The sequence below is a fragment of the Mirounga leonina genome, unplaced genomic scaffold, assembly GCF_011800145.1.
Source record: "Mirounga leonina isolate KUSES-001 unplaced genomic scaffold, KU_Mleo_1.0 Mir_201, whole genome shotgun sequence".
In the NCBI taxonomy this organism is placed as follows: Eukaryota; Metazoa; Chordata; class Mammalia; order Carnivora; family Phocidae; genus Mirounga; species Mirounga leonina.
The window spans coordinates 10,519,224-10,531,642 of NW_023270504.1; the positions used below are offsets into that span (position 1 = coordinate 10,519,224).

Here is a 12,419-nt window from a genome sequence, read left to right on the forward strand (position 1 = left end):
TCAAATAAATAAATAAAATCTTAAAAAAAAAAAAAGAGTTCCTAGGGGATTTCATGGAGGAAGTTCACAGTTGGAACTATGAAGGTAGAAAATTAACTCTGTAAAACTGTATGTGTAATTGTGTGTGCCCTTTTGCATGGGTGCGTGTCTGCCCGTATGTTTGTGCGTATCTGTTTGGGAGGCATCTATAGCTATCAAAGGATCTTGAATCCAAAAGGATTCCTGGTTTAGGGTATCATGCAGAACTTTTATGAAAGATTACCATACCAATAAAACTTTAAAAATAATTGAGTTTTTACACAATCATCATGTATTGTTTTCTAGTACTAAATGAAATTTGGCATCTCCTAACTTGACAGAGTAGGTGACATGTAGTGCAATTTAGTTTCAAAAGCAACATTTGTGATACCATATATTTTTACCTGTTTTTTAAAGAATTTAAGGAATGACCAAATAATACAGCTTTTTTGAATTGAGATATGACATATAACATCTTATTAGTTTCAGTTGTACAATGTAATGTTTCAATATTTATATATAATGTGAAATGATCACAGTTAGTCTTGCCAACATCCATCACCACACGTAGTGACAAAACTAATTTTTTGCTTGTGATGAGAACTTTCTAGATCTACTTTCCTAGCAACTTTCAGATGCACAAACAGTATTATTAACTCTAGTCACCATGCTGCACATTACCTATTCAAGACTTAATTATTTTATAACTGGATATCTGCCCACCTTTTACCCATTTCAGCCAAATAATATGGCTTTCAAGATACTTTTCAAACTTTGTTTTGCCTTCCCCTGTTGATATTTATTAGATTATTAACAATGCATTATTAGAAGAACATGATCATGTTAAAACTTGTTCAGCACTAAAGCATTTTCTGTATGTATCTGTAGTTCATTATATTCTACCTCTGTGCAATACCAAAATTCATGAACTTGCATTAATGAGAATCTAGTTAAAGATAGTCCAAACTTTCTGCACTGCACTGCTTTTTTTTTTTCTAAGTTTAAAACTTTGTTGTATTAGAAAGGATGCTAGACATGCCCACACATTTTATAAAGATAGATGAAGGAGCACCTGGCTGACTCAGTCAGTGGAATGTGTGATGTGCAACCTGGGTCGTGGGCTTGAGATTGCTTAAAAATAAAATCTTTAAAATAAAAAAAGATAGGTTAAAAAGTCATAAATGACTGAGCATCATGATTTTGAATAGTCACTTAGAGATCAAATCTGTATGTTTGGTTTAAATATTTAAATTTTAAGGTTTTTTACTTTGAATATGGCATAAACCAGTGGATATTTATTTATGACTTTATTTATGAGTTTATTTATTTATTTGACAAAGAGAGAGCGCACAAGTGGGGGGAGTGGCAGGCAGAGGGGGAGAGAGAGGCAAGCTCCCTGACGAGCAGGGAGCCCGATGCAGGGCTCAATCCCAGGACCCTGGGATCATGACCTGAGTTGAAGGCAGCGCTTAAACAACTGAGCCACCCAGGGGCCCCACCAGTGGATATTTAGACGGAGACAGCTGTATAAGTCTAGAATATAGTTGGATTAGTTCATTTCAATGCACTTATAGGAGTTGGACATATTGGGGCAAAACCCTCTCATTTTCACAATTATTAAGCAGATGATAGTGTATCTTGTTCACCTATAACATTGACATACTTAGGTATTTGTTGTTGTTGTTAAAGATTTTATTTATTTATTTGAGAGAGAGAGAGAGAGAGACCACAAGCGGGGGGAGAGGCAGAGGGAGAGGGAAAAGCAGACTCCCTGCTTAGTGGCCTGATACAGGTCTCGATCCCAGGACCCTGGGATCATGACCTGAGCAGAAGGCAGACTCTTAACAACTGAGACACCCAGGCATCCCCTGTTGTTGTTGTTTTTTAAAGAGAGGTGGTATTAGCACTATGGTTGAGGGCTCTGGTGCCCAACAGGTTGCGGTTGATTATCTACTCTATCTTTTATTAATCATACAATCTCAGGCATTTACTTCACTCCATGTCCCTCAGTTTCTCCAGCTACGAAGTGCAAATCATAATTAGGCTTGCCAGGAGAATTAACTGAATTAATGCATATAACACACTTTAAACAGTGCCTGACACAAAGTAAATATTCAGTAAATATTGGCTATTATTCTTACCAATTATAGTTGGATAGACAGACTATTAAATGTAATGTTCTTGCTACCCTGTATTAATTTAACTTGAGTTTATAGGCCTGAAAAGCAAATATGGTAATGTATTTCTTGAGGCCAGAAGTCAAGGATAAAATGTCATTTGGACAATGAATATATATCTGGTTGAGTCACATATAACCTCTTTTTTCAAATGAATTAATTCTTCTTAATCACCACATTATCTAAACTAAAATTTGAATATTAATGTTGAAATATGTCTTTCAAAGTGTTCATAGCCAAGTGCTATATTTAGAACGAATTAACAAGAATGCATTTTTTTGTTTCAATTTTTTATTTAAATTCTAGTTAGTTAACATACAGTGTAATAGTAGTTTCAGGAGTAGAATTTAATGATTCATCATTTATATATAACACTGTTTATCACAAGTGCACTCCTAATACCCATCACCTATTTAACCCATCCCCCCCACCTCCCCTCAGCAACCCTTAGTTTGTTCTCTATAGTAGAGAATTCGTTTGCCTTTCTCTTTTTTTTCCACCATGTTCATCTATTTCATTTCTTAAATTCCACATATCAGTGAAATCATATGGTATTTGTCTTTCTGAGACTGACTTATTTTGCTTAGCATAATATACTCTAGCTCCATCCACTTCATTGCAAATGGCAAGATTTCATTCTTTTTGATGACTAAGTAATATTCCATTGTATACATCTACCACATCTTTTTTATCCATTCATTAGTTGATGGACATTTGGGCTCTTTCCATAGTTCCATAGTTTGGCCATTGTTGATAATGCTGCTGTAAACATGTGCCAAGTTGACTCAGTATTTTTTGTATCCTTTGGGTAAATACTTGGTAGTGCAATTGCTGAGTCATAGGGTAGTTCTATTTTTAACTTTTTGAGGAAACTGCATACTGTTTTCAGAGTGGCTTCTCCCAGTTTAAGAATGCATTTTTTAAAAAGTTACTTAAATAAAGATAGATACACTAGGCAGATCCCTTCCTTTGTCTTAAGGTTGCAAAAGTGACAAAGGGGGGCAGGATTAAGTAAAGCTTTTTCAAGTGTAACAAAGGAAGATTACCAACTTTGTTCTAAAAATTTAGGACCCTCTTTTATCATTAGACCTTAGAAATCAAATATCATAGTTGTGAGAGCTCTATGGCAAAATACTGAAGCTTTCCTTTAGCATTCACAAAACTTGATGAAATATATTTTGCTGGCTTGGACCACCAATACTTCTGTTAGTAGATTCTCTGGATGTTCACCTACCAGCAAAGTGAAGAAGAAAATGCAGTCATTATTTTAGACATGGTAAATGCAATCCCAGGGAAGAAACTGAAAACTATAGGACTTTCTTCACTGAAGACTGTGCCAGAGTTCTTTAACAAGCTCTTCACCATGCAAATGAACAATGATGTCCCACACTGAAATATCTGTTAACTACATAAAGCTGTTAAAGGGATTAACAGTGCTAGAGGCTGAAATGTAATCAGACAGGTGAAATAGCAATAAGATAAAATATTTGTGCATGAAATTGCAGTGATAATTTTTAATACTAGGTGTGGTAACTGAGTTTAGAATACTTGTGAAATGATGTTAAACTCTTTAAAATATGTCTTTGTCTTTTGCAAGGTGTAGAAAATTAGAGACATACAAGATGGGATGTTATTTTATCTTACTTGATTTGAAATATTTTCTGATTTTTAATAGATGTGATTGTATACAATTTGGGTGTCCTTCCCTCTACTGAAGTTGCTATAGAAAGATACGTGTGATTTTTAATTATGGAAAATGAAGTTCAGCTGCCAAATTCTTGTTTGTTAAGTTTGTCATCATATAATGTGAAAACAGAGTATAGAATAGAAATGTTCAACATTGGGTTTTTCTGCTTTGACCCTGGAAATAGTGAGAAGAAAGATCTGTGGAAAAAATACAGAGGTTTTGCTATATTCTGTTTTGAACATGAAACTGAGCTAATGAGTATTATGGGCCATTCATAAAAACATTCCTTAGTTTACTGAATGGATTTGTAATTGCTCTCGTCAGGGATGTGTGTGTGTTTATGGGTTTGCTTGTATTTATGTATGGATTTTAAATAAATAATTCTAGAAGTGTACCTTCACTTAGCCTGCAGGGGTTTGTAATGATTACATTATGCATATTGATTTCTAAATCCAAGTACCTAATAAGCTAAGATTCATCTTTGAATGTATTGTCTATAGAATATTCATTCAAAACATAGTAATGTTTTCTGCATATTCTGTAATGTTTGTAAGAAATGGAAACCATTTTCGGTGTAGAATTATAATTTTGGAGATTCTGTTTGCACACATGTTTTACTTTGACTTTTTCTGCATTACCTAGCACCACCCAACAAACTGACACTTGCACTGTAGCTAATGTTCTTGTATTCACTATTATCCACTAACAAAAAATCATATGAACAGATTATGATCATGTTTGCGTTGACATCTCTATTTTTAATCTGTTTTTAAAAATTAAAATGACAGCTTCATCAAGTCTTTTTAGTATATTTTTAAACTAGTCAAATATATTAGAGGGGCGCCTGGGTGGCTCAGTTGGTTGAGCGACTGCCTTCGGCTCAGGTCATGATCCTGGAGTCCCGGGATCGAGTCCCGCATCGGGCTCCCTGCTTGGCAGGGAGTCTGCTTCTCCCTCTGACCCTCCTCCCTCTCATGCTCTCTGTCTTTCATTCTCTCTCTCTCAAATAAATAAAAATAAAAATCTAAAAAAATATATATTAGAAATAATCTTAAAAACATTAGATATCAAATCAGTGTGATCCGTCACTTTTCTGGGGCCAGGGAGATCCTATTAACACATCTTAGAGAAGAAATGTTTAAACAGGGATATAACCTATTATCCTGAATATTAGATGTGCATACATTCAAATGTATTTTAATGGAAACTTTTAATACTATAGAATTAAGAAATATACTTACAGAGAGACTAACTTCCTCAAAGATCTTAGGATACAATTTTATTTATTTTTTTAAGGTTTTATTTATTTTTTTGTGAGAGAGAGAGGAAGAACACAAGAGGGGGCGGGGGGGGGGCAGAGGGAGAAGCAGGCTCCCTGCTGAGCAGGGTGCCTGATACGGGATTCGATCCCAGGACCCCGGGATCATGACCTGAGCCAAAGGCAGGTGCTTAATCGACTGAGCCACCCAGGCACCTAGGATACAATTGTATTTTTAAGAAGAAATCTGCTTTGTGGGAAGTCAAAGGATTATAGAAGTAAGAGATTATAAAAAGAAAACCTTTAAGTAAGAAAATTATTTTTTTAATAATTTCAGTATCATTCCTCTCACAGATGTCTGAAAAAATCAATTTAGTGCCTTTTATACAAAAGATACCCCAAATATTAGATGGCTAGAGTTGGTCAGGAAATTATGGGGAAAATAATGACAAAAGAACACCAAATGTGTGTTTAAATTTTAGAATTATAGAATAAATTCTTTTCATACACATATGCAATTATCAAGGGGGAAAGATTGCAAGGAACTTTATTTTATAGGGCATGTGGGGCTTAAAGTACAAAATCTGGAAGAATATTGACAGAAACAATGCTTGGGGTAACAAATGGAATTGGAAATAACTTTGGCATCAGCAGAAATAAGCTTTCAATATTCCTATCTGATGTCAAAATAACCTGTGTGGCTGATGCTTTCTTAAAAGCATGAGAGGGAAGTGGAGAACTAAAAACCGGACCCTGCTTTAATTAGGAGCAACCATCAAGAAGAGGCAGCTATTTAAAACGAAAAGTAAAGTGCATAATGTTACTTGTTTAAATATTACAGTATCATGAGGAAGATTAAGCCAGATGACTGGTGCAGTTAATGTCCATAGGAAAATCTAAGACTTTCAAAGAAAAGCAGAAAACTACATCTGATCGATGTAGGCTTTGTATAAGGTTTATTGCCATTTGTTCTCAGTCTATGGGAGAGAGCCCCCATATTTTTATTTCTTCTCTAAATTGATCTTTGACTCACTCTGTGCCAGCCTGTAAAGTTAATGCATTCTTTTTTTAAAAAATTTCTTTATTTATCTTACTCTTGCAGAGTGACATTTCACTTTTTCATGTTTTAGCTAAATAAGCCACATAAGCAATTTAAAACAAAACAAAACAAAACAAAAAACCAAACCTCACTGAATTTTAAACAATTTTTTTCCCTTTGCTTTCTCTTTCAGGAAGTTGATGGCAATAAAGTTATGTCTTCATTTGCCCCACACAACTCATCTACCTCACCTCAGAAGGCAGAAGAAGGTGGGAGGCAGAGTGGTGAGTCCTTGTCGAGCACGGCCCTAGGAACTCCCGAACGGCGCAAAGGCAGCTTAGCTGATGTTGTTGACACCTTGAAGCAGAGGAAAATGGAGGAGCTCATCAAAAATGAGCCAGAAGGTAAAGGCTAGAAAAGGAAACAAAGTGCTTGCCATCTCCTGATTTTAATAGTCAGATTTTAACTTATAGTTGTTTTTTGACTTATACTCAAAGCTAAATTGGACAAAATGGAAACCTAATGCTTAAGATGGATAGGTTTTTTGTTTTTTGTTCTTCAGAAACATTTCAATATGTCTGTCCCGATTTTTTAATCATTAATTTCTGTTGTGATGTCTTCCTCATTTTCACACATGGGTAAGTTGTGGTTGAGTAAAACTTAAAGATTCAAGAATAGAATGTGACGGTGGAGCCCAGAATAGGCACCACCTACGTCCCAGATATCTGCAGGCTAGTTGTTCATCTCCAGTTTTTGCCCCCAAGGCCATTTTACAACTTGATTAAATTGTATATAGCCTTATTTATACATGAATGCATATTCTACCTTAGTTCAGTCCATTTCTTGTATAGTCCAAAATTAATATGGTTAGGCCTATTCTATATTTAAAAATTATTGATTCTCTAATTCCGTTAGCCATGCTGAAGTTCCCATTTTGTTCAACTTCCAGGATGCCTTTCTTTTAAGATTTCATCTTCTAAATCTCTTCAGTAGTTACTGATAGTAGCCTATGGGTGATATGCACATGAAATACTGTTAAAATGAAAGCAAACGAACCATGAGAGACTATGGACTCCGAGAAACAAACTGAGGGCTTTAAAGGGGTGGGAGGTGGGGGGATGGGTTCACCCAGTGATGGGTATTAAGGAGGGCACGTACTGCATGGAGCACTGGGTGTTATACGAAAACAATGAATCATGGAACACTACATAAAAAACTAATGATGTACTGTATGGTGACTAACATAATAAAATTAAAAAAAAATGAAGGCAAAGAAACAGGGGCACCTGGGTGACTCAGTTGGTGAAGCATCTGCCTTTGGCTCAGGTCATGATCTCAGGGTCCTGGGATCCAGCCCTGCATAGGGCTCTTTGCTCAGCAGGGAGTCTGCTTCTCCCTCTCACTCTCCCTCTGAGCTCTCTCTCTCTCTCAAATAAATAAATAAAAATCTTTAAAAAAATAAATCAAGCAAACAAACAACTAATGCCCATTATAGAATTTATGCATAACTGATAGTCACCCTTTATGTTACAGATGTTTCCTACCTCCTACTTAAACCTGTATTCTTCCTAAGTTTGTATGCCACCTTGCACATAAGAACATGCCTCCTATTTAAAAGTCAGATGGAGATTTAAAACAAACAAACAAACAATAGTGACATACACCAAAATTATACTGCATCTATGCTATGTAAGACTGGGTTGTGCTCATTTCTAGTCTGTTGTTAGGACACTAGCAGACTACAAGCATATATGGCACAAAATGTATGTTAACCAGTATATTTGGGAGTCATATGGTAATTAAATATTTCTAGGTCCCTACCAGATGCATAGCTGGGACATGGGTTTTACTTATAATTTATGTAATTCACATGATCTTACAGTTGCAAAGAATTTTAGAGATAATCCAGTCAGCCAAAGACTTTTGATTTCCATACACGTGGAGATAAAAATGGGGTTTTGAGGAGGACCTAGACAATTTTTTTAATGTGCTGGATTTTTTTCTTGATATTAAAAATACTATCTTCTTATTTAAGAATCATTTAAAAAACCATAGAAATTGAAAGGAAAGTAAAAATTGCTTAAATTTGTAGCTTTCTGATATAACAACTCTTAACTTTATGATGCATTTCTTTCTTGTCTTTTGTTTTACGTATTCTGTTCATTTTGCATGATTAATTTTATGCTTTTAAAATTATTTTGTATCTTTTATATTATCACACGTTATCATTAACTAAAGTCCACAGTTTATTCATATTTCATTAGTCTTCCCCAAGTGTGCTTTTTCTGTTCTAGGATGCCATCAAGGATAACATGTTCCATTTAGTTGTCTGTCTCCTTGGGTTGCCTTTGGCTGTGACAGTTTCTCACACTGTTTTTGTTTCTGATAACCTTGAAAGTTTTGAGGAATACTGTTCAGGTATTGTAGAATGCCCCTCTATTGGTATTTATCTGGTGGTTTTCTCTTGACTAACCTGGGGTTGTAGGTTTGGGGAGGAAGATCACGAGGTAAAGTACCTTTTTGTCACATCATATCAAGGGTACATATTTTCTATATAACTTATGAATTTGATGTTGACCTTGATCACCTGGCTGATACAGCATTTGTCAGAGCACTCCACTGTAAAGTTACTCCCTGCCCCGTTTCCATACCATAATCTTTGGAAGGAAGGTGCTATGTGCAACCCACGTTTAAGGAGTGGGGAGATACGTTCCCCCTCCTTTAGAGTAGAGTTTCTGCATAATTTATTTGGAATTCTTCTGCATGGGAGATTTATCTCTTCTCCATCATTTATTAATTTATTCAATCGTTTATTTATATCAGTATGGACAGCATGGATATTTTATACTTTGACTTATAATCCAATTCTACTTTATTTTGTTGCTCAAATTGCTTCAGCTTTGGCCACTGGAAGCTCTTTCTATTGACTTCTGTGTCTTTTTTTTTTATTATTATTATGTTATGTTAGTCACCATACATTACATCATTAGTCTTTGATGTAGTGTTCCATGATTCATTGTTTGCGTATAACACCCAGTGCTCCATTCAGGACGTACCCTCTTTAATACCCATCACCAGGCTAACCCATCCCCCCACTCCCCTCTCCTCTAGAACCCTCAGTTTGTTTTTCAGAGTCCACAGTCTCTCATGGTTCGTCTCCCCCTCCGATTCCCCCCCCCTTCATTTTTCCCTTCCTACTATCTTCTTTTTTTTTTTTTAAACATATAATGTATTATTTGTTTCAGAGGTAAAGGTCTGTGATTCAACAGTCTTACACAATTCACAGCGCTCACCATAGCACATACCACAGTGATGGTGGGTAACTTTTCTTGAGCACTTCTTACTCTCTGGCACTGTAAGGTGCTGCAGACTCGTGTTGTGTATCTCATGCTCTGGTTTGAGAATCAGAAGAAGGGCTAAGAAGCCCTGGTTCCTTTTAGTGGAGAATGGTATTAGAAAGCCAGATCTGAGGGACGCCTGGGTGGCTCCATCAGTTAAGCGTCTGCCTTCGGCTCAGGTCATGATCCCAGGTCCTGGGATCGCGTCCTGCATTGGGCTCCCTGCTCAGCAGGGAGTCTGCTTCTCCCTCTGCCCTCTCATCCTGCTTGTACTCTATCTCTCCCTCTGTCTCTGTCAAATAAATAAATAAAATTAAAAAAAAAAAAAAGAAAAGAAAGCCAGATCTGGATACAAGGTGTGCTCTTTGCTCGTAAGGCATTATTTATTTTAGGGCCTCTTACCTAACAAAACGAAGAAATATATGTGTGAACTAGCCTGTATACATACATATCTATAAATATTTCTATGTCTAGTTGTCTATATATTCAGCTAAACATGAGTTCTTACTACTGTCTGCAACTGTAATCTGTTTCCGCATGGATCATTCCAGCCTCATTCCTTGTCGATGTGTATATTCCCACCCCACTATGAGTAACCTTGACCTGACCATCTGCCATCCATTTACTTATTGTTCAATTCCAGTGTATATGTACAACAGTATCAGAATTCTTTTTTTTTTCATGATGTTTTAGAAATGACTTTTATTCAGTGGGAAAATGTTCGTGGTCAAATGCTAAGAGAAAAGGCAGGATATAAAATTTTATATACAATAATATCTTTTTTTATTATGTTATGTTAATCACTGTACATTACATCATTAATTTTTGATGTAGTGTTCCATGATTCATTGTTTGCATATGCAAACAAGTATCAGAATTCTTAACTGATAATACCAATTAAAGATAATATCTTTATCAATAGGGTATAGTACTTACATGCAGCTCTTTTTGCCTTATTTTTACAGATTCCATTCATTTCCAAAATTGCTTAGGTAATTTTTCCTCCACCCTATTCTGTGACGTTTTTCCATACATTTGTAATATGATTAAATTCTTTCTGTAGTTTTTCCCAGTACCTCTCAAATTATTCAGTTATCTTACAGAATCTTCTTACATCAAGATTCAAGCTTTATGTTGTACATTTCTACATGTTTTGACAAATGCACATTACCACTTATCCACCACTGTGATATCATTCACAACAATTGTTTGATAACCTTAAAAATCCCCTGTGCTTCATTTATTCATCCCTCCCTCTTTCTCTAGAATTCCAGGCAATCGTTGACTTTCTACTATCTCTGTAGTTTTGCCTTTTCCAGATTGTCATATCATTGGAATCATACAGCATATAGTCTTTCAAACTGGCTTCTTTAACATATCAATGTGCATTAAAGTTTCCTTCATGTCTGTTCATGGCTCATTTCTTTTTAGTACTGAATAAAGTCCCATTGTATGAAGGTATCACAGTTTATCCATTCACCTATCAAAGGACATCTTAGTTGTTTCAAGTTTTTGGTTATTAAGAATAAAGCTTTTATAAAAATTTATGTGAAGGTTTTTGTGTAGACATAAGTTTCCAGCTCAGCTGGGTAAATACCTAGGAGTGTGAATGTATGGTAAGATTATGCTTAGCTTTATGAAAAAAACAAAGCAAAACTGCCAAGCTGTCTTCCAAAGTGGCTGTGAGATTTTGCATTCCCAGCAGTAACGAACGTAAGTTCTTGTTGCTCCATATCCTCACAAGCATTTGATATTGTCAGTTTTTTGGATTTTATCCATTCAGATTGGTTTGTAGTGGCATTGTTGTTTTAATTTGTTGTTCCTGATGACATATAATGTGGAGCATCTTTTCATATGTGTCTTTGCCATTTGTATATCTTCTTTGTGTCTGTTTACATCGTTTGCTCATTTATTAATTGAGGGTTTTTTTAATTGTTGAGTTTTAAGAGTTTTTTGTGTATTTTGGATGCAAGTCCTTTATCAGGTATGTGTTTTGCAAATATTCTCTTTCAAGTTGTGGCTTGTATTTTTTTTTTCTTTTGACATTTTCTTTTGCAGAGCATGTTTTAATTTTAATAAAGTCCAACTTACCTCTTTTCTTGCTTTGATCATACTTTTGATGTTGTAACTAAACATACAGTGCCTAGCCCAATGCCATTTAGATTTTCTCTGCTGTTATTTTCTAGAAGTTGTGTAGTTTTGCATTTTACAATTTAGACGCTATGATCTGTTTTGAGTTAATTTTTGTAAACGGTTTAAGTTCTGTAAAAGGTTTAAGTTCTAAAAAGGTTTAAGATTAAGTTCTAATTTGTGTTTTTGTAGATAGATGTCCAGTTGTTCTAGCACCATTTGTTGAAAAGATTATCATATTTCCATTGAATTTCCTTTGTTCCTTCACCAAAGATTAGTTGACTATATCTGTGTGGGTCTATTTCTGTCCTCTGTATTCCGTTCCACTGATCAATTTGTTCTTTTTCCAACACCTTGCTGTCTTAATTGCTATCACTTGAAAGTTGGGTAGTGTCAATCCTCCCACTTTGTTCTTTTACTTCAGTATTATGTTGGTTACCCTGGCTCTTTTGCCTCTCCCTGTAGACTTAAGGATTAATCTTGATATCTACACAATTACATCCTGGGAAGTTGGGAAGAACTGACATCTTAACAGTATTCAGTCTTTCTATCCATGAACACAAAATATTTCTCTATTTATTAAGATTTTCTTTGATTTCTTTTGAGTTTCATAGTTTTCTGCATATAGATCCTGTACATATTTTGTTACATTTATGCACAGTATTTTCATTATATTATGTTTTATTAAAATGATGTATTTATTTGTTTATTTGAGAGAGAGAGAGAGAGCATGGTGGGGAGGGGCAGAGGGAGAGGGAGCAAGAGTCTTAAG

At 35.3% G+C, this 12,419-nt stretch overlaps 1 protein-coding gene across 5 annotated transcripts in view; it reads left to right on the forward strand.

The window, feature by feature from the left end:
• Positions 1 to 12,419, forward strand: part of SOX5 (SRY-box transcription factor 5) — a 1,007,739-nt gene that overhangs the window by 701,013 nt on the left and 294,307 nt on the right. For all 5 annotated transcript variants that reach the window (XM_035028072.1, XM_035028070.1, XM_035028073.1 and 2 more), the window contains one exon: positions 6,373 to 6,583. In XM_035028072.1, coding sequence (XP_034883963.1) covers positions 6,373 to 6,583 — 211 coding nt within the window. The remainder of the gene's footprint in view (positions 1 to 6,372; positions 6,584 to 12,419) is intronic.